This window comes from Aythya marila (assembly GCF_965140915.1).
Source record: "Aythya marila genome assembly, chromosome: 1".
NCBI lineage: Eukaryota > Metazoa > Chordata > Aves > Anseriformes > Anatidae > Aythya > Aythya marila.
This window is the reverse complement of record NC_139042.1, coordinates 193,842,103-193,864,887: the sequence shown is the minus strand read 5'-3', so window position 1 is coordinate 193,864,887 and position 22,785 is coordinate 193,842,103. Positions and strand designations below refer to the sequence as shown.

The 22,785-nt window shown below is 40.0% G+C and overlaps 1 protein-coding gene across 2 annotated transcripts in view; it reads right to left on the bottom strand.

Moving 5' to 3' along the window:
- Positions 1-6,451, bottom strand: part of ORC5 (origin recognition complex subunit 5) — a 69,882-nt gene extending 63,431 nt beyond the window's left edge. Inside the window, exons 1-3 of one of the 2 annotated variants that reach the window (XM_082782744.1) lie at positions 6,231-6,451; positions 4,204-4,386; positions 2,741-2,833 (exon numbers count right to left, since the gene is read on the bottom strand). In XM_082782744.1, the coding sequence (XP_082638870.1) occupies positions 2,741-2,833; positions 4,204-4,314 (204 nt within the window). In that variant the 5' untranslated portion in view covers positions 4,315-4,386; positions 6,231-6,451. The remainder of the gene's footprint in view (positions 1-2,740; positions 2,834-4,203; positions 4,387-6,230) is intronic. The other variant, XM_082782743.1, reaches the window with a different exon arrangement.
- Positions 6,452-22,785: the final 16,334 nt, after the last annotated feature.

Below are 22,785 nucleotides of genomic sequence, written 5' to 3'. Positions count from 1 at the left end.
CCTGGCTGTCTCTGCTTACGTTGCAACTGGCTGACACAGCATTAGAAACTACACAAAAGAAGATCATGGCCATTGTCTCCCACTTTTCTGTGTAGAAAAATTCTCTACAGAGTTTTTGATGACAGAGACAAGATCACTGTGTTTTGCAGACAAAAAAAAACAAAACAGCCCTGCAGGTCTGTGATGTGTATACACTCCAAACAAGCCTATCTGTTCTCATGACTATGAGAACAGATAAGAAATTTATGAACTCAGATATAGTTTGGACATGAGGTCACTGGATTTAAATCCCTGAAGAACTTGACTGATAAAAAGCATAGGTGCTAATAGGATTAGGAAATTTCTGTGATAACACCCTTCAACATGGGAGGACTTTGAAACTTGTTTTAGGAAAGATTAGAAGAACAAGTAAAGCTACATATATACACATGCTAAAAGAAAAAGAAAGGTCACAGAAGTGGCAAGGACCAAGTACTTCAAATACTGACAGCACTGACCAGATAGGGACTGAAGTGGACTTAAGGCCATACCTCTCTACATGATTCAAGACAAGTATTTTTGTGAGAAGCACACATTCAGCCACAATGATCCACTGCTACGTAGTTCAGATCCTCAGTGATAACAGTGCATACAATGCTTAAAGAACAGGTTTCCCTGCCTACGGACCTTGCAACTGAAATAAGTCCATTCCTGACAAAGTTATTCTGGTTAGTAACACACAGGAACTGTATGAGAAAGTTATGTTTTTGCAATAGAAGGTGTTTTTGCAGTGTAAAATTCCACTAACCTTGTATATTCAAAACTGATTGTGCAGGCATGACAGTGGCCTAGCAGTGGGGAGTACATTAAGAAGATAAGGGGAAGGTCCCACTGTCCCAAAATAAGGAGGAGAGCTAAGAAAAACAGGATGTGCAGTACAAAATCAGTAAAAACAGAAGTCACGGGCCCTCTAGTCACAAGAGAAGGAGGGAAAATGTATTTTATACATCATAACAAATATACTGTTTGGATTTTGGACACACTTAAGCCAAAGGTCTTAAGTCCCAGACCATTTAAGCACATTACTAATACAATAAAAAACATAACTATGAAATGGGTACATCTACACAAAAAAGGAGAAAAATAAGTCTACAGGATAGACAAAAAAATAATGTTAAAAAGTTAAATTCAAAGTTCATAGATTTAATACAAAAAATTATTTAGATGTTCTTTTTAAATCAGTTTGAAAAATGTGCATATATTTATTTTCTGTGATCATCTGTATGGCATGAACTGACTTAAAATCAAGATGATTTTACTTTTACTGAAAGCAGGAATCTTTGATGTTTATTTTGTTTCACATTTATATTCTTCTTATCCCAAAAAATCCTTGATTCCAATTAGTTGATACAATTCACTTGTTGCTAACCATCTAGCTACAACACTATCTACAAATATTTGTTCAAGGCATTCAATAGCTCAAAAATTTTGAAAAAAAATCTAAACTGATTTTATTACATTACCAACAGCAAGTGGCATACTGTTTAAATGGGATTTTTAACATATGATGCACATCAAGCTGTGTTTGGATGATCTAGAAAAAAATGAAAATTTCATGTTTTCAAGAAGGCTCTGAAAATATAATAAAAATGGTTTTCAGTACATTTTTTCCATTTAGAACCGATTCATTATGCAAAAGAATAACCAATTATTGTTTGAACTAAAACAACTCAACCCATGCAACACTGCTTCAAGATCTTAGATCTTGAGTGTTAAACTTTCAAAATAAAAAAAGATTTTCCTGTGTCTACAAGTGCACTGACTGGAACCAACTGAACACGTTACAATAAATACAATGTTCTCCTTGAATCTGCAGAAGTATCAAAACAAGTGGCAGTAGCCTTGTATCCAGACAGTGATTTTCATCATTTCACTGACTCACTTTTTTGTGGGCAGTTTTGTTTGTTTTTAATTTTTCAGCAAACACATTGCCTGCATGTTTGCTTAGAATGCTTTCAATGACTTCCCTAAATTCAAGCTTTTAGGATTATATTTAAGGAGATTATATACACCCAACTGAATATAATTGAAATTAGTTTGTTAATAAAATAAATACATAAATAAAATTCCACTTTGGTAAACTCTCCTCACTGTCACTCATCTTCTCTCACAACAGCTCCTGCATTTGGCCCCTATAATTTTAAGCTAGTAACAAGCTAAGCGTGTTAAGATTTCCTTTACTCTGTATAGATCTTTGCAATACATGTTAAACATCACTGGGACATTTGTATCACCAAAATTCCATTTGTGAAACTTTCATAGTTGTTTTTCCCCCCCCCCCCCACATCCAAATAAAATTATTTTAAAGGAGAATTACAGGAGAAAAAGGTACGCTACGGGTGACTTTCAGATTGAACTGAAACAATCGTAAAAGTACTCGCTTATCATTGGAGGCTAAGTCCCTTTCAGTGAGCTGAACAAAGTTGGGCTGCTTTTTTCTTTTTATTTTTTTTCCTGAGAAAAGTTACGATGGTATATATTATATCTTATCACGTACTATTTCATATTATCCTAAGCGTACTAGTGAGCAAAAAGTATGATGTGTTCACTACACATTAATTAGAGGAAAAGGATCAAAAAGGCAGAAATGGCTGAGGAAACAAACTATTCTGGCAAAGCAGAAACTAGCCTGAGGGAATATATTTTTATCACCCCTCCATTACACAGTTCTAAATTCAGTATTGATTGCAAACAAACTTACTTGTAATGTGTTTAGAAGAGTTCGCATTACGTAGGTCTTTCCACTGGATGTATGTCCGTAGATAAAGATGGATGGAAAACTCAACTGCTGACGCTAGGTGGGAGAAAGGAGGAAGGGAACAACAACAAAAATAATCAGTAAAGTTATTGCTGTTTCAATACTTCTTCTATTTTATTCAACAGATAGAGGATTTATCAATGAAGTTTTCCTCCAAAAGAAAAGTTACCTTTAAAGTTGAGACATTAAATATAAAACATGCCAAATAAGATGAAACACAAAATTTGATCACATTGATACTGTGACCATTGAAATGTTGGGAAAATAAGACCCAAGAATCAAGTGAAGCTCAATGAAGTTTCAATGAAACACATGAAGCTACCAGTGAAACTGCTATAACGTGAGGAGCGTTTTTCATTAAAAAAAAAATAAATTAAAGTCTCAATAAATAACAAAAACAGTTGGCTCTTAATTCAAATCAGTTATCTAACAATCCAAATCCTGGCAAGGGCAAATTGGTAAATTTTTCAATGTTCTAACTTCTACAAATGCTACAAAGATGCTTTTCTTTTCATCAGTACTACATAGAAAAGAATTAAATGGGCTGAGGAGATGGTAAAGAAGTTTGCTTTTCCGTCGTGAAGAAATATTTGATATAATATCACTATTTAATTAATGATACTGATGCAGTGCATTCCATATTTTTTTTCTACAATACAAGGACATTAACCTATTATTTTTTTATTTCGTTCCGAACAAGCATTTATTCTTGTGCTGTCATTTTTAAGAATCTTGTACACCAACTTAAAAACTGAAAACAAAAATAAATTTGACAAACATTATTTATGAGTAACAATGATAATCAATTATCCCAAGATGAATGCATTCTTGTGCAAGATATGAGGATAACCTGACCTGCATATTTAAGAAGAATTTAATAATTTTTTTAGGCTTGTTGCAACTACATTTGTAATAAATACAGCATTTAAGTTTTACATACTTATTATCTATAATTAAAGGTAGAAGCAGATATTAATTTCCATTTTGTTAAAGGAATGTAAATTAAATCAACTGCTTTTAAGTTTGCAGATAAAAACCTCCATTACTTTCTTACCACAGCTTTGCCAACCAGCAGCAGAACCAGTGAACAACCCAGTGATTTCAAAACCTTACAGCCTGCAACAGAACTACCAACTACATCAATTTCAGGTACCTAGAGCTCATACACACAATAGACTTACAGGTAAAAAACAAACGGAATTTCTACAGTGCAACTGAAAAAAAAAAAAAAAAAAAAAAAGAACCCAGAACTTATTAGAATCTATCTTCCAAACACTGATGCTAAAGATGGGTAACAAAAATAAATAAATAAGTGACATCACAAAAGCTTCCACAACTTCTACTGCTCCCTCTGAGATAATAAAACATCTTTGTTCTACTCAAACATACAGTATAGAAAGCACTACCTCTCCAAATATGGACAGCAACATGGACACTTGGGATTCTCGACAAGGCACCAAACTTTCCAAGTGAAGCAGTGTAGCTGCTGGATACGCCGAATGTTCGAGATTAGGCATTTTGATGTTCCTGCAGTTAGCCACCTAAACATTCACGTCCCTCTCGAGGTGTGGAGACCAGAAGCAAGCAATCTGGAAAACAAAGATTTTAATTATCATCTCTTGTCGTATACATAAAGAAGCGGCAGCAAGAATTGGTGTAAAATCTAAAGAGACTTTCTAGCTTGGGATAATGGTACAATTAAGCTAGAGTTAAAAACCACAGCAAAATAGGCCTTTACTACATAAGGCATTACACAGATGTTTTCACACCAGGCAGAATTCAAAAACCAAAATAAACAGAGAAAGGTATATAGTGTATCTGCAAATGAATATGCCAAAGAATAGTCACAGTTCAGTCGACTGGAGAAACATGTATTTTGGTCTACTTTCATATACATTTAGAAGTAGCAAGGGAATAACATGGGGAAAGCAGATTAGTCACAGATCATCACCTCCCTGGACAACCAATAAATTAGGATTTACACGTAGCAGCAAACAGGTGGGGCATAAGGAAAGATGAGGAAGACAAAATAATAGTTCTTTGGATGTTAATACAACGGCATAAAAAAACAAGCTTGAAGCACCAGAGTCATACAAAGAAAATGAAGTCCACAAATACAGCTGAAAAAAAATAGTAGGAGCCCAATTACCAGACCAGTTAGGTAAAGCTGCAACATTAAATTACAGTAAAATTTTAGACTAGGACTATTCACGAAAGACTAAAGGTTCATCATAGACTGGTTTGGGTTGGAAAGGACATTAAGGATCATCTAGTTCCACCCCCCTGCCATGGGCAGGGACACCTCCCACCACACCAGGTTGCCCAAAGCCCCATCCAGCCTGGCCTTGAACACTTCCAGGGATGGGGCAGCCACAGCTTCTCTGGGCAGCCTGTGCCAGGGCCTGACCATGGTTTGATTGTCCACTCACTGGAAAGGCTGGATTTTAGTTACAAAACACAGAGAAACACCTCAGTTAAAGATAAAACTTTGCGTCAACTTTCTAAAATTGAGATAAAGATGGTACATATTTATTAGAGAGAGAACTGAAATAACCTCAAGAGCTGGAATCTGACTTGTCAAACCTAACACAGCCAAAAAGTAAATTTGGAAGTTTTGGTAGTGCAATAGATACCTCATCAGCAGACAAGTGTATCTGTAAGTTATCAAGACAGTAAATAAAGCACTCCACAGTATTTACAAATATGCTTTGCTGGGCATAAATATAATGCCACATAAGAAATCATTAGGTTAGCAGAAGGAGATTAGAAATATTATGGGAAACAGTACCTATTCAAGTATCTTCAAAAACATAATGATTTTTTTCTTAAACTGGATACCTTACAGTTTCTCTCTGTAAATTAACTACAAATAATTATCAAGGAAGGAAGAAAAATATCCAGACAGCCTCCGAAACAGGGGACAAGCAAAGTCAGAAAGTTTCAGAAACTGTTGAAAGTCTCACATGGATTTCAGGACAGCTCTCTTCTCCCCTGGCTGCGCTCTCTAGGGCTTGAAACAGCACCCTGAGCACATGTAAATGCACGTTAGGTGTCTCAGCCCCTCTGTCCTGCTGCATAACTGTAGTCCAGAGGAGCAGGGATCTCCTGCTAACCTGCCAGCCCCGTGAAGATGTTTTGCAGCCAGGCTAACCTCCACCAAACACATTTAAGCTGCTGAATGACAAACTTAGATCACCACTGACTGCATGCGGGTGCCTTGTTCTCCAGCAGGATACCGTCCTAGAAAAAGGGTGCTTAGGGCGATATTTTCGAGAAACAATTACTTTTGATTAAGCAGCAACCTTGGCACAAGGATAAACGGCCTAGCAGCAGCCCAGGGTGGAATCAGGGTGCTCCTGAGCAGGGCTGGGAGGCAGTTAGGAGGTAATTACGGGGCTGTGTGGAGGCCAGACTCGGAGCAGCCCCTACTTACTCCCCCGGCAGCGCACCTCGGGCACAAGCCAGGCGCCGCGGCTGGATCCGACGCCTCAGGAGGACGCCCCTCAGCTCCCCGCCGCTGGACCACCGACACCCAGCACGGCTCCCGGCACTTTATCGTGGAACAAAGGAGAAAGCCGTGAGGAGACTCGCAGCGCCCGACTTCCTCTCAGGCTCCGCGCTCCCCCTAAGGGGACACCGCCTGGGCTCAGGGGGGCTCAGGAGCCCCTCACCTCACGCCGCCTCCTCACAGCCCGGCCGCAGCCCCCTCTCCTCAGCCCGCCCCGCCGCCCGCCAGCTCCCGCCGTCACCTGCCGCCCATGCGCGCCGCGCCGCCGGCGCATGCGCAGTAGCGGAGTGAGGCTGGCCGCCCTCAGCGCGGGACTGGCAGAAGGGGGAAAGGGCGGGAAGGAGGAGGGATGGGGCTGGGGAATGAAGGGTGAGGGAAGGCAGGGCTGTGTCTGTGTGGGGTGTGAGGGGCTGCTTCCTGAGTTGTATCCGCCTCTTTCTGACAAACAAATCGCTGTAAGCACAGAATCACGGAATTGTCTAGGTTGGAAGAGACCTCAAGATCATTGAGTCCAACCTCTGACCTAACACTAACAGCCCTCCACTAAACCATATCCCTAAGCTCTACATCTAAACATCTTTTGAAGACCTCCAGGGATTGTGACTCCACCACTTCCCTGGGCAGCCCATTCCAATGCCTAACAACCCTCTCAGTAAAGAAGTTCTTCCTAATATCCAACCTAAAACTCCCCTGGCGCAACTTAAGCCCATTCCCCCTCATCCTGTCACCAGGCACATGGGAGAATAGACCAACCCCCGCCTCTCCACAGCCTCCTTTAAGGTATTTATAGAGAGGGATAAGGTCGCCCCTGAGCCTCCTTTTCTCCAGGCTGAACAAACCCATTCCCAACTTTGGGCTCTGTTGTGTGATGGGACTGTGGCTGTCACAGCTGGGCTTTTTGTGGCAGCCTTTCCCTCACAGGTGGGCAATAACTGTTGCCAACAAAGAGCCTAAAAGCCAGCATGAGGTTGAGTGTAACTCATGAATGTTTAAGCACAGCTTAAAGGAGGGGTTGGCTAGAAAGCTGCCAGTTGAAAAGGGAACTGGGGGTGTTGGTGGACTTTTGGCTGAATATGAGCCAGCAGTGTGTGCTCAGGTGGCCAAGAAGAGCAATGGTATCCTGGCTTGTATCAAGAATAGTGTGGGTAGCAGGAGTGGAGAGGTGATCGTCCCCCTGTACTCAGCTCTGGTGAGGCCACACCTGCAGTACTGCTGGAGTTCAGCTCTGGGGATCCCAGCACAAGAAGGATGTGGACATATTAGAGTGAGCCCAGATGAGGGTCATGAGGATGCTCAGAGGGCTGGAGCACCTCCCCTACAAAGACAGGCTGACGGAGTTGGGATTGTTCAGCTTGGAGAAGAGAAGGCTCCAGGGAGACCTTAGAGTGGCCTTCCAGTGCCTAAAGGGGGCCTACAGGAAAGCTGGAGAGGGACTCCTTGTCAGGGGGTTTAGGGATAGGACAAGGAGTGAGTAAGGGCTTAAAACTAAAAGAGGATACATTTGGATTAGATATTAGGAAGAAATTCTTTACTCTGAGGGTGGTGAGGCTCTGGCACAGGCTGCCCAGAGAAGCTGTGGATGCCCCATCCCTGGAGGTGTCCAAGGCCAGGCTGGATGGGGCTTTGGGCAAGGTGATGTGGTGGGAGGTGTCCCTGCGCATGGCAGGGGTTTGGAATTAAATGATCTTTAAGGGTCCCTTCCAACCCAAACTGTTATGTGATTCTGAGCTTTGAGGTCAGTTCCAATGTCACTTTGCAAGCAGAGTTCACTAAATAAATTAATAAATAAATAAATAATAAAAAAGGTCAAGAACTCATAACATAGTCAAAACTAGAAGGTCAAAACTCATAAGCAGCTGTTGCTAGAGATAGGATTCATGTCTAAGTACCTAGCTGGTTGTGTGTTGCATAATAATTTGGTTTCAGTTTGCAGCAGAAGAGAATCTTTTCTCACTGTGTTCATGGTCAGATATTTTACATTCTGTTTTGTCTGTCAAACTGATATACAGTACAAGTAGTAGTAGTTTTTATTTTATTTTATTTTATCTATCTAGTTCAGGGGAAAAAAAAAGTTGAAGTGCTTAAGTGTATTATAGAATTAGGTTCTTTAAATTATATATACACAGAATCATACACATTTTATGTAGGCTCAATATCTATGTAGAACAATACAGAGAGAGTATTATGCATACAGAATATGTGTAGAATTTCATTCTTTATTTCTCGCAGTCTTTCCAGGATATATTTGACCAAAGATGCCTTTGAGCCTTATGCTATTGACATTATATCTAGATTATTACTTGGCAGTCTCTTTCTATCCAGAAAAATCAATTCAAGCTGGTAGAGGTGCAAAAAGGGTCTCCAATGAAGAGTGGGGAGATAAGAAATTATTGCCCTGGAAGATGTTCTCTTGGAAGTTAAGGTGGTATAAGGAATTATTGCAACCACACGTTCCCTGCTTTGCTAGATGTTACAGCTCCCTCAGCCAAGCCAGTGGAAAGGACAGTGTCATCAACCACCTCTACATAAGTCATCCATTTGACTTAAATTCCCAGACAGACGGTATTTGAAATATAAATTCGGTGATGAAGGGTTCTCAGGTGGTTCATTGTGCACACTGTGGTAGAGGAACTAGCCTTAAATAATGAAAGAGAAAAGGTCTCTTCAATAGCTTCTGAAATGATTTCAGCTTAATCTGCTAAAGGATGTCTGACACATCCTAAAGAAGGATAGGATTTGAGCTTTGATGAAGAATAGACACCAAAGAGGACAGTAGAGCTGCTTCAGTTATAGGACAATGTTGTAACAGAATAAATATATTTAAGGGGTCTGTATGGAAATTATCAGATAGTTTCTAACCATTACAGCTAGGAAATTCTCAAACAACTTTCCCAATATCAGGACCAATAAAACTAATGCTGACTTGCAGTCAGTTATATAAGAAAGAGGTTATGAACCTTGTTTGCGGAGCAGAAAGAAGGGTTCAGTGACTGAAATTTCCTTCATTCATAGGAACAAGCTGCCACAAAATGAGAGAGATGTTGGGTGGCTGCCATCAGAATTTGTAGAAGTTTTGCCAAATATAGAATATTCTGCCCCTAAACTGATACTCTTCACTGTTTTAAACAACATCAGAGCAATCTTGGAAGTACAGTGCTGCAATAAGAAGGATCACAGTAAAATACAGTAGTAAAAGCAAACTCCCTAATTTTTAGCTGGATGGAAACCTACTGTTCCACTTAGTATATTTTTACACACATGTTATTTAAAAAAAAAAATGCATTACTAAATGTATCTTTAAAGAATGTATGAAGGGCAGAAGTATGTCAGACCAGACAACTTTGAAAGCACACACTCTGCTGTAGGCCATTCTAGGGAAAGTGGGGCTGTATGCCCCAGCTGTACAAAAGGTGCTCATGTACATTTTAAATGCCCACCAGAAGCCAAACAATTACTATTTATTGTCAAATGAAATTAGAAATCTGTGCACAAGCCCACATCTCACTTGTAACCGCAAGAAGCTATTAGGTCCCTTCAGGGTATCAGCTCACCTCCTCATTCTGCTGATACCAAAACTAGGAAGGTAAGGCATCATTAGGCTTCTCGGCCTGTCTGAAATAGAAAATTTGGAGCAAAGGGCTTTGAGTTACACCAGGAGAAGTAGTCCCTGGAGACAGTTCTGTGGATTAGAAGAATGCAGTATGTCTCCTTCACATCTTTTCCTGCCTTGCTCTTAGCCCCTGTGGCTGTGCCGGGGGGAATGCTAATGGTGACACAGCAGTGCTCAGAGCCAGCAGAGGTTCTCTTGCACTGGTACTTAGCAGCTGAGGATCTGATCCATAATTTCTCATTAAGTTTGCTAAAGATAGACAAAGATGAATGTTTAACAATCTAATCGTTAGTGATTATAATCACCGACAGTGGATTTTCAAGCAATTAGTAGTAATTAAGCTCTCATTTATAACTCATTAATATGAAAAACAGTAATTCTATGGATGAAATACTCCCACAGTATCTAAGGGAAAGTATTTTGCAGGCAGAAATATATGATGAACCATCTAGAGTTTCAGTTCTCCAAAAGAGATTTGATAAATACATCATCATAGCCAAATACTGCTAAAATTTCAGCTGGTTGCTGAGACAGAAATCAGCTGCACAGTATCATAACAATTTACTTAGACTTTAGGCCCCAAGGGAAATGGTCTGTTAAAGGTGAATGAGAGAAAATGGATATTTTCTTCAAACTGCCAATAAACAAAGTCAATTCACTAGTTTTATTTTTAATTATGCTTTCATTAATTCTAGGCACTGTTCAAAAACAGTGCCTAGACTGTCAAAAACAGTTTGTTTTCCAATTTCTTTTTCTGGAAAAATGATGACTTAGCACCAACCTTCCCAAATAAATTAGTGTATAAATTAATGTGTGTATTTCTATAAGGATATATGTAGCAGCTTGCAGTAACATACATACTCACAGAGAATACTTTACCAAGAACATACCTTTTTTGCTATGAAATTACTGTGTTTTTGTATGTTTACTCTTCATAAAGCAAGAGGACCAAAAGAGATGTGTGTCTTTATGCATACTTATCCAAAACCTTTTATTTATCATTAGATACTCAGGTTCTGAAAGTTATACCAAAGTGATACCACTTCTAGCTGGACTTAGTTCTACCTGGAAATTCTTCTTTTACTTGTCTGGATGCCTGGACACAGGCTAAATGAATTGGGCAGCTGAGTTTAAACTTACTGGCTTTCCAGAACTGGCCTTTATCTTTGCACTGCAGAAAAATGATGTTTTGTTTGTGGTGCTATACCAGACATGTCAGTGACTTAGCAACCCTCTTTCAGAATTCAATGAAAAGCATAGGTTTTAGGGTATGCAAAACTTCAGCAAATCATCAAAGCACCTAGATATTTCTCTGTGTATTCTAGATATTTCTCAAGTTGTGCTAGAAAAATCTTATATTTATTCTTAGGTGATCCAACCTTTTATTTACACATTTCAACACATCAAATTATTTTATGCTGGAGTCAAACTGAAAAAGAAATTGCTTATGTAACTTTGTTTCTTGTCCCTACAGAAGCCTGCAAAAGGCCAGAGCTGGGTGGAATTTCCAAATAATGCTATTTGCTTTTTTCACAGGATAGTGACACACTCAGAGGGAAAGCGTTGAAAAAAATCTAGTCACCGTTAGATGAAAGGACCTTTGTTCTTCTGAGTCCATAACTAAGCAGTGATTTGGCTTCCTACATATAGTATCTGTAACTCAAAAATGGAAATGTGTTTGTCTCATGTAACCTGTGATGCTGGAAATGAATCTTCTTGCTTTCCTATTCCCATTGTGTTAAAAGGATACTCCATTCCATGACATCATTTGTAATGTCTTTTTTTTTTTCTTTCTTTTTTTAATTCCCAAATACCAGAACATCCGACTACCCAGGGAAAAATCAGTGCTTCAAAATCTGTATTACTGCACTCAGCCATGTGCCCATCAGTCCATCAGTGAAATGAGAGGTGAAGACATCACTCAGCAGTTTGGTGTCACAAATAAGCAATACAGTTTTCTAAAGCAGCGAGGCTTACGATCCTGTTTTGTGTTGCATACATGCATGAGTGTCTCCATCAGTCCAGACATTCCTGCCAACTTCATTTTTGTATCTGCTTCCCAATTTCAAATCTATCTGTAGGAGAATTTCTGTAACAGTGGTACTAGCTATGTAGAAGATTATGGAAAATAAGCAGCCTTTAGGAAAGCAATCTTCCTACTAACTATTGAGCCCACAGCAAGACGTTACTACTAGGAATGAGAGAGTCCTCACAGGAGGGAAATTTTAGGAATGCCCTAGGTAAAGGAAATGCTCCACTGAGTTTGAACCTCCTCATTCACCAGAGAAGCCACAAAGCAAAACTGTCCCTGAGCAGATTTCCATGTTTGGAGAGAGTTTCCCTCTCACAATTCTGCAATAGTTTTTCTTCTGTGACAACTTCTGTGAGTAATCTGAGTTTTCAGGCCTGCTTGGTCTATGTATCACACTGATAGGCTGTCACATGCAGCAGTTTTTGCCAGGTTTCTCTAGAAATTATTATTATTATTATCATTATTATTATTTCCCCTTCCTTTTTTTTTTTTTTTTTTTTCCCTATTAAACTGTATTTATCTCAATCCATGAATTTTACCTTTTTTTTTTTTTTTTTTTTTTTTTTTTCAATTCTTTTTCCCATCTCATTGGAGGAGAGTGAGCAAATAGCTGTGGTGCTGAGCTGCCTGCTGGGTGAGACCACAACCTTTGCCCTCTTTTGGACACTCACTGATATTTTTATGTCTTTCTTATATTGTGGCACCCAAACCTGCCATGGTGCAGAACATGGCTCAGTGCATGTTCTCTTCCTATTAATCTGGCAGTGGAAAAATTAACAAGGTGCCACATCACAGTAAAGGAAAATCATCCATTCACAATTGATAAGGATGGTTTCTCACACTGTTTTAATGTCTAGAGCCGCCAGAAATGTGATGGGTGAAAGCCAAACTACATGGCAGAGATGGAATCGGAGTATTGTGTAAGGTTATTTTTGATATATCCATGTCTATAGGATGATGCAGCCAGCCAATGTGATGCATTGCAGCCCAGCTCACACCACTTTGGAGGGTCTGTGGTATCAGTCTGCTGCTGGAAAATGCACCTTTGTGGAGTCAGAGCAGCACCCTGGCTTCTTCCCTTCCCTTGGTCTCTACATGAGAGAAGCAGCCGGTCGCTGTGCGCTGAGGGTGACGGATTTGTGCCTGGTCTGTGAGGGTCCTGGAGCAGGAGAAACCCCAGTGTTGAGCTACACACTAAGACCTGAGCTGTAAACTGTTTGATGGGGCCCTGTGTAAAGCCAAACAGTGTGCTCTTTTACAGGGAAAAACTATTTTTAATCTGTAGTCCAGTGTTTTGATTCTCCCTGCAGTTCAACCCAGCATAGCGCTGTTTCATATGTAAAACAAAGGCATTTATGGTGTTGCTCACAGCTATACCATGAGCATATAAATATACACATACGTGTGTGTATGTATATGTGTGTGTCTCTGTGTTATGAGTGTGTTAGGAAAGGACATTTCTGCCAGCTACTGCTTGTGACAGTGCAGGGTATTAAAATGCAGCACTGACACTTCTAAAAAACATGCTTGCTCAAAATGTTTTACTTCAAAAAGGAATTACCCTTCTTTCACTTCTGAGATATGACACAGAATAATATGTGGCTATTACATGCATTGACAGCAGGGTAAGGCACCTGGATTAACGAGAAATTAACCAAAACTAAACATGTAGATCCTGGCTGGGAGAGTAGCTAATGGCTAGTATCACTCACTATGCTTTTCTGATATGCAAAATCCATAATCCGGATTTCTCATGGGTCTTCTGAACCAAATCTCTGGCATCAGGTTCTTAGTGCTCAAATCCGCAGTCCCCTTTAGCTGTGCTGGGGCTAGGTAAGGGCTGCACAGCTGCATGGACTGAATCGTGGGTTTAACCCTTGTACCACCATGGGCAACTTGCACAGGTGGTTTGGTAGAGACCCCTTAATTCTTTGATTAATTCCATAATTGATCCCACTTTAAACACACTCCTTCAACTTTAGGGTTACACAGGAGCTTTATGAATCCCAGTGTAAATTAAAGTAAACTTGAACTTGTTTTCATTTATAGTAAACTTCCCCTAGCTATCACCAAGAAATACTCACACTGCGCTTATCTCTGCGTTCCCTGAGGGACCCTTGAGCAGGGACGGGTGACAGCAGGGGCTGGCAGCAGTCGTGGAGCATTCTGCACCACGACACGATGTCAAAAGGCCATTTCTGCAGACTTGTGAGGCCCCGAGAAATTGTAAAGTGTATTTTTGGGTTTTGGTGTTGTTCTACTGTGACATAGTCTATGATACAGGCTTAACATTCCCAAGGAGCATAATCTGTTGGGAGAGATTTTGGTTCCTTAAACAGGTCATGTAACTGCTGAACCATTCATTGCGAGCCCGTGTTCTTTCACCTGGACCTGGTATTTCTTTAAAAAGCAGTTGCATCAGTTGCTGTTTCATAGTCACTGTTATATCATGCTCGACTTCATTCCTGTTTTTTTTTTTTTGCTAGTTTGAAGTAAATTATGAGGCAGATCCCAACACATTTTTGTCAATGTAAAACTGAAAATGATTTTAATCTTTAAATAGAAAATCAACTAAGCATATACACTGCAGGAGGAAGTAGCAACTGAGTCATCACATTGTGGACTAAACCTTAATATCACCATTTTAATCTATAAAAGTAAAAAAAAGCAGCTAAATTTTACCCTGACAGATAGACTGCTTACTGAGACTAATAAAAAATCCTATCTACTTCTCAGCTTGAACTTTTTCTTCAGCTTGTTTTCCATGGGCATACAGCCATCTCAGTCTTATGCCAGCCTCTTAGCAAAGTAAATTTGGTATTTAACTAAACACGGAGGAGAAAAAGTCTGCGATAACAATTTTTAATAATCCTAGTTAATTATTGATTAGTGCTAATGACAGTAAGCAAAAAAAAAATTGATTTGGTGTTTGTACTGAGCTGAAATAATTTACTTGTAAAATGAAAGTGATTAGCTGGTAAGACTAACAGCAATAATGTAATAATCTCTCATTTCTAATTTACCACATTAATAAAAAGCTCTCTGTTTGGTTAAGTAGCACATCAAAGAAAGGAATGCAAGATGGTTTCAGGTAGTAGACCTTTCATCGCATTTATCGCTACTATGTTGTGGTTTCTTTCGACTAGAATACATAATACATGATATGGGGATAAAAGCCATAGAAACCTTGGTAGATGAGGATTTTTTTTTTCCTTGCAGTACCCTTTGGGTAGCTGTAAATGACCATTTAGAATTGACCTCTTTCTTGTTCGTGCCTTTCAGCTGCTTTGTCAATATTTATAACAATTGTCGTTTTTCGCAAAGCATTCTAGCACTTAACCTACACAACCTATACTCCTCCTCCATCTGAAGAAAAATCTGTGCTGCCTTTGAGAATTTCTGCACTTAGCAATGTTTTTTCTTCTCTTTACTCACCAGTACGCTCCCACAGTCAGGTATCCTGAGTATTTCAAAAGCAGCTCTGAAACCACATGCAGTATTTGACTGCATTTTAGAACAAGCTGTAATCATAGCATAGCAGAAGCCTAATTATCGCCATTTTTCCTGTTCTTTGATATATAGCATAGCAAAAGGCAGTGTTAAGGAGGGATTGGGAAGAGATATCTCTGCCAGTATTTATGAAGATATGTTCCCAAATATAAATCCCTGTTGAAGGGTGGAGGGTGTTGACTGGAAGGGCAATGTTGGGTGACACCACAAGCTGATCAGAAGATCACAGAATCACAGAAACATCTAGGTTGGAAGAGAAGATGCAGCAACAATTCCTATTAAAGAGTGAGGAGATGTGTGGATGTGTGTGGTGATGGGCTGTGTGTGAAAAAAAAATAAAATAAAATAAAATAATAATTTGCTGAAAATAGACATAATTCAGAGTAAAGGGATCCAAGATGGTGCTTGGGTTACAAGTGACCAGCAGGATGGAGATGTTGCCCACAGAAAGTCAAGAAAGAGAGAGAGTTCATGAAGGTTAAGAACTCTGGTTTAGACCCTTTTAGGTCGACGTGACATTTAGTGTCTGAGGACTGATCTCAGAGAGAGCCTGTGAATTTCAATTCATACAAAACAGCCTAACTGGAAGAGCGAGGGTTATTATTACTGAGCTAGGACAGAGATAGGAGCTGTATTTGTATTCACTAGAGAAGATGAGAAGATTTAAAAGAAAAGATGTCTGTTGATACTTTACCAAGAAGAATTTCCTCAACTATGAGTAAAAACAGTTTTCATTTGAAGGCATTTCAAGTGGTGATTTCGAACGTTAAGAGTACAGTCATTGTTTTCTCTATGAAATTAGTGAAGCTGCCAAAGCCTGCCTTTGTGTCAATATGTAACCTGCTGATATCTCAGTTGTGCTTGTTTACACGTATCAAGACACTGCATGCTCTGAATTCTGTTCCGTTCTAGCAAGATCAAAGTCAAAATGGTGTAACACCCTCATCAATTATTTATGAGTCCAATCACGATACTGAACGTGTCTTGATCAAAATACTACTTTAATTCCAAAGGAAATGCTGGCCTCTACTCTAGCCCAACTTAATTCACAAACCAATATGTCAGAGTTGTTCATTTTTTGGTTCTCATGGTTACTGAGGCTGCTATGGCAAATAAAACCCAGCCACATCAGTGATTCATGGATCTAGACATGAAAGAAACGCAGACCTCATGTATGTCATATAACCGACCTCATGGTGTCATATGTTCAAGAATACTCCAGAAGCCTCATATATTTCACACACTTGCTTGGTATGGTTTTACTACTTCCAGTGGAAGTTAGCAATTAGAGATATCCTTGCTGCTTTACCCTTCCCCATCTGCCTGCAAAAGATGTATAGCAGGGGCAGACACTCTACGCTCTGCTGAGCCTGCTACATATATTCTAATGTGCAAGTTACTGGCTGAATTAGGAATAGCACAACCCCAGGGGGGAATTGCATGCATGACAGCAATGGGCCATGAAAGAGGAGACCCGAGGGAGTCTGGGGAGTAGCAGATAAAAATATTCTGAGGCAGAAAGTGGTAGCTCGCTGAGTGTGAATGCTGGGCAGAGGGCAGCAAAACAGGGCTGTGATGGAGAGTCTGGAGGTGTAAGCATCAAATGAGGAATAAGAGCGTGCAGTAGCTGCTGGGAGAGGTATGGGTGCGTACCCTCTGGCACTGGGATTTGCTTGGGGCTGAACAGCATTGGTGGCATTGTGGTCCTTGTGTCAATCAAGAAAAACATAACCCACCCCTGAAATAAACAGGTGGGCTTTATTACAGAAATATATGTTATGCTTAATGTACATGGTCTAGAAAATACAGTTTATATAGCTGTCCAGACGGATGTCACAGCACTAAAAATAGAAAGGACAAAAGATATAGGGTTACATACAAGATACAAGGAATAGACTTTTAGGGAGAAGGGATTGAAACAGAGAATATAGATTCATTTCTCCTGTGCTGACAGCCGTACCTTAAATTGAGCCCAGCACTCACAGCAATTATTCCTTTTGAGGGTCATGGTAGTCGGTGCCAAAAAAAAAAAAAAAAAGAATTAAAAAAAAAATAAAAAAGCTGCATAAATCAACTTACTAAGATACTTGGTAGGGTCTTTGAGCTGCTGGAAGGCATTATTTTTTAGCAAAATCACCCACAAATAAAATCTTCTAACCTGCCAAAAACTAATTTGTTCCTAATTTGGTCCAAATTTGCATGTGCTGAAAATTTTATCACATTTTACTTGTGTTTTATTTTTTATGATAGAAAAAAAAGTCAATTTCACACAAGACAGCCTTTCTAGGAGCTGTTTTGAAGAACAAATCTCAAATCCTTCATCTTACAGATCGGGAGTTTCAGTGGTCGGGGTGAAATAACTCGCAGAGGGTATGGGCACGCTGAAGGGCATGGTGAGACACAACTCCTTGCCAAGTGATGCTTCGTGTGCCATTTGGGCCATAGATGACAGCTATACCTAAGAGTTTTTCTTTGGCATTGAGACTCTTAGGTGGCATAAAATATAGTTAGCCTTTTGCTCCAGGAGGTACATAGCTTGACATCTAGTGTAACATCTTGTAACACTCCTTAACAAAAATATCTCCCAAAAAGAGGAGTGCCTGCTCTAGAGCAAAGGAGTGGCAAAGCACCCGACAAAATGCTGTTACTATATTACAAAGTATCTTGTTTTTCTGCTGGAATTCAGGGTGAAATAATGACATGTGAGAACAGACTAAATCTTGACAACGTTTCCATGACTTCAGAGACAAGTATGAACAAAAGGTGCGATATCCCATGTGTTTCTATAATTGCAGATATAACTCATTTTGGTGACAGCTCAGATAGTGGCAGTGAAAAAGCCTTGACCTAAAAAAATATTAATTCTGCAATAGTCAAACAAGAGGTGCAAGTGGGATTCAGACGGATTCAATAAGAGACATCTCAGTCATTTTCACAGCAGAAAGCTGTAATATATCATCTTTCTGAAAGGGGTAACAGTGGGGCAAGGGCTGCCCATCTTGCCTGTACGTGGTGGCCAGCAATTTGTGTTCCCCAGCTCAAGGGCAGCAAGAAGATTTGGCCCCAGGTCATTTTTGTGCCAAGCGCTGGGCATTTCTGAACACGGTGAGCAGTGCTGCCTCTGAGGAGTGGCAAGAGTTAAACCCTCACTGCAGCACTTACCAAAGCATTTATACATCATCTAATGCCAGAAAGCTCACTTTCTGGTTTCCCTAAAACAGATTTCCGTGGTATTGCACCTTCAGGCCACCAGGCCATGAAATACGCTGAAGCTATTTTGAAAAAGCTTTGTGTTTTTCGCATTTACATCACAATAAGTATCTGTTCAGCTTATGAATAAGTCCAGCTCACCCATCTAAGAAGTAACCTAAAAAGCTGTGGCTTAATGAATTGTTACCTTATACTTTTGATGAATTCTTTTAGAGTTTGAGAGCTGTCTTCAAACATTTCGTTAATTGTGTTGACAGTTTGATGTGACTAATGCATACCAGCACATTGCAGAATTTCTAAGAATAGATTTACAAGTTTAATGATAACCAAATCATATTCAATTGCTTTTTCTAGCCTCCAGTGAGTGAGACTTGATCACATGGTCAATTATGTGATTTTGGTTGTATTAGAATTTACAAGATCCCATTTTCTGCATCTCATTACATTTATTTATACAGCACCTTTGATTTCAAGCACTGGGTTCTCACTACAGCAACAAAAGCAAAATATGGAAGAAACCTTGGATTTTCTTATCCACTTCTTTTAGGTGTTCTGAGAATCAGCCATAAATAGCTTCCAATAAGTATGTGCTTACCATAGGTATGTGATCTTGAGTAACAGAGTTTTAGTGGTGTTTGCCATACAATTTGTTTTCAGTTTTGTTCATCCCTCTCTGCTTATGGTCCTTCAAATTTTTTAGTCCTTCATGGTTATTGCTGTGGCATTACACATGCTGATAATCCTATAAGAGAACATGGTCTAACCACACAGGCATGAGCTTAAATTTTTCTATACAAGTTTTATATTTTCTCTATGAAAATGCAATTCAGAAGAATGCTGTGGCAATTTGCTAATCTTGTATGTCAGTACTGTTGCTGTATTGCTTTGATTGAGGGGAGAAACAAACTCGATTGTGCTAAATTACTGTGTGCTTTGTTACCACCATATAATCAGCACTGAGGTGTAGATTAAAAAAGAAAAAAAAGAAAAAAAAAAGAGGGAGAGATTTAAATCTACTTGTGGCACCTCTCTGTGACATCCTGGAAGAACTGAATTCTCAGAAATGTCTTAACACTCACCAGGTGCCTTAAATGTTTTGTGTTGAGCACCCTAGGAGGTAAGCACGCCAAATCATCTCATACCACTAGACCATTTATGTAAATAGTGAATTATCACTTGATTTTTTGCAGACTTTCTGACTTCAACCCAACATTTAAAATACTTGAAGGGCATGTCTGACACACTTTACCTATCAGGAGAGCTGCTACTCTGCTGCTTATGTTTTAAGGAGCTGCCTTATGTATTACTTACATGATAAAACTGCATGCTGAGGCATTCCCTCAAGCAATGGGCAACTGAAGAGACAGCTGGGAAGCAATGAGATGCAGATGCCTCTCTTAATATACCAATCAGTCAATTTCCTACTAGCTTCTTTATTCAAAAGCTGATTTAAAAACAAAGATTTATCTCACAGCACTGAGAAATCCATGTTAAATGTGAAGAGCATGCAGACAGTTAGCTGTAAATAAACAGGTTTCATAACCCTGCATGAATTAGATGCTCACAGCCACATAATGCTACCTGGTTTCATCATCTGTAATGCAACTAATGTAGAAAAAGTAGTTTGTGAGTCCAGGAACTGCTTCTTTTTGGCCTTCCTACGTGGGTACATGATGAAAGGGAGTGCCCTGCTTGTGTTGCAGCCCTGTCTGGAACTGGAAAATGAAGCTGCTTGGACTCTGGCTCCATGGGCAACTGTGCCGGGAAGTCAGAATTGCTACCATCCTTCACAGAGATAGACCAAGAAATAAGAAAAAAGGGGCTTTACACTTAGTACAGATTGTGGGGATGATCCTACACACTCTGTATACAAAGTTACTGATGGAGGATGAACACTTGCTGCAAGAAAACCTCCTCAGAACATCTGCAGAGCTATAAATGATGGCATATTCCCAGAAGCTAGAAGAGGGTTGGAAAGAAGAAGCCAGGTTTGTGCCCTCAAGCCCCAGTATATGTTAGTGTAGATCAGGAGGTAGGACTGAAGCTGTTAGCCACAGGCTGGTGCAGGTGGAATCTATTCCTTAGTCACAGAGCAGACAAATTCTGAATCTTCCTAATGCGAGGAATCCGTATCTACAGCTCCAGCTCAGAAAAATGGAGGGAACTTTGCTCAGCCTTTATCAGTGTTGTCCTAAATAAAGATGAATTTTATCACATAACTAGGCTTTCATTCAAGAAAGCACTTTGCTTTCTACTTCATCTTTAAAACAAAACTCAGATATATTGCTTTGGTATTAAATTAGTTTGGGAGCTCTCATTGTTACCCCAAAGCCATGTTTCACCTTGAGAGCATTATATTGAAGCAGAAAGATATTTGCAAGTCGGTATTGAAAACTAATATTTCTCCCAAGTAGCATTTATGCAGGGAAAGGAAAGAACCTTTCCAACGCTTTGTGGTTTTGTTGTTTTGTTTTGTTTTGTTTTTGGTGTGGATTTTTTTTTTCTGTTTGCTTGGTTTATCTATTTGTTTATTTATTGGCTTTTATATCACTTACATTGCAATCAGGCTCTCGATAGCCCACTTAGCAGCTGTTTGGTATTTCCAGGCTTGCACTAAGTCACCGCTAACAAACCCAGGCAGGACAGGAGGAGATGTGCCACATTTAGTGATGCCCAGAGCCCTGCTCACACCCAGCTCTGCAGCACTTAGCTCAGCTCACATTAGCTGGAATGGAAGAAAACTGACTCAGCCCAGAGTGCTCCAGGGTCTCGGCTGTTGCTTATCCTCTTCCTACGAAATTCAGCACCCATCGCCCTCCAGTGGCACTGCTCTGCTGGCAGGGGCTCCAGCTGAGCACAGGGGGTAGCAGCCTGCCGCAGGTCTGGGTTCTGCTCAGCCTTTTCAAGGGGAGTAAACACTCCTTCTCCTTCCTTCTCCTTGTCCTAGGGCTTCGTCCAGGAAAGCTGGCTACAGACAAGCAACTGAGCAAGCATGTGCTTCATTTTCAGTGAATGGGCATCACGCTGAAACGAACGAGATCTATTCACGTAGTTAGTGTAAAGCATATGCTTAAATGCCACCGGGGTGCCTAAATCTTTGCAGAATTGAGCAAAGTGCAGTGAAACAAGCCTCTGCTGGGAAAATAAAATAAAAAATCAGCCTATACTGTTGTGCATCACCCGTTTGACCACAGTAGTTTCAAATGCATTAACAAACCTGCTGTGTAACATTTAAGCATGTTTAATTACTGCATGTGATAGCCTTAGGAAAAAACACCTGATTTTGTAATGTACTGTATCAGTCGCTAAACCCTGTGTGAAGGAAGCCAGCAAGAAGCACGTCCAGTGTAAGAAAGACTAATGTTTGTGCTCCCACTGCATCACTTAGGCTGTAACTAACACCAGACATTCCTGCAAAGGTAAGGGCTCCGATAAAAGCTCATAAAGCTCCTTCCTGATGGCAAAAATAGGAGCCCTAAATTTGTGTTCCAGCCTGTCTTCCTTACAAATGCAGGTCTTTATTAGAATTGAAATCAACACGGAGGGGGGGCAGTGGGTCCTGGGGCAGACAGATAACTGTGGGCTGCTTCTCACTGTCTTTCTGAATTCACCAGAGCTTGTGGTGCTGTTTCCATTAAGTGTTGAAACTGTCCTTAAAATGAATTAACTATTTTTTATTCTTATTTTTTTTTTCCTTTTTGTAGTATGTGCTCTGCAAGAGGCTAAAAACACCACCTCCAATGGAAGGAGTGCCACCCCCTCTCCTTCCATTCAGATGGGATTCCCCATCTCTGGGTGAGCTTAGGCTGGAGGCCACTCAGGGCTCCTGCCCACCTTTGTTTAGCATTTGTTTTACAGTGGCTTAGAAGGAGAGGAAACTATATTCATAAGATGTTGGTTTAGCATTAATATAAGAAGGATCTTTGAAAATGATGCCTTTTATGTTGTCAAGAACAATGTACTGTGTGCCAAAATCCCACACTGTTGTCTGGGTTTACTCATCCATCCCCACAGACTTGGACTGGGTGCACCAGAGAACGCAGTGTAATTAACAGTGCTAAGTACTCATTTTATGACAAAATACTTCCATTTTTCTCCATCTTCTTAGGGATTTCCCA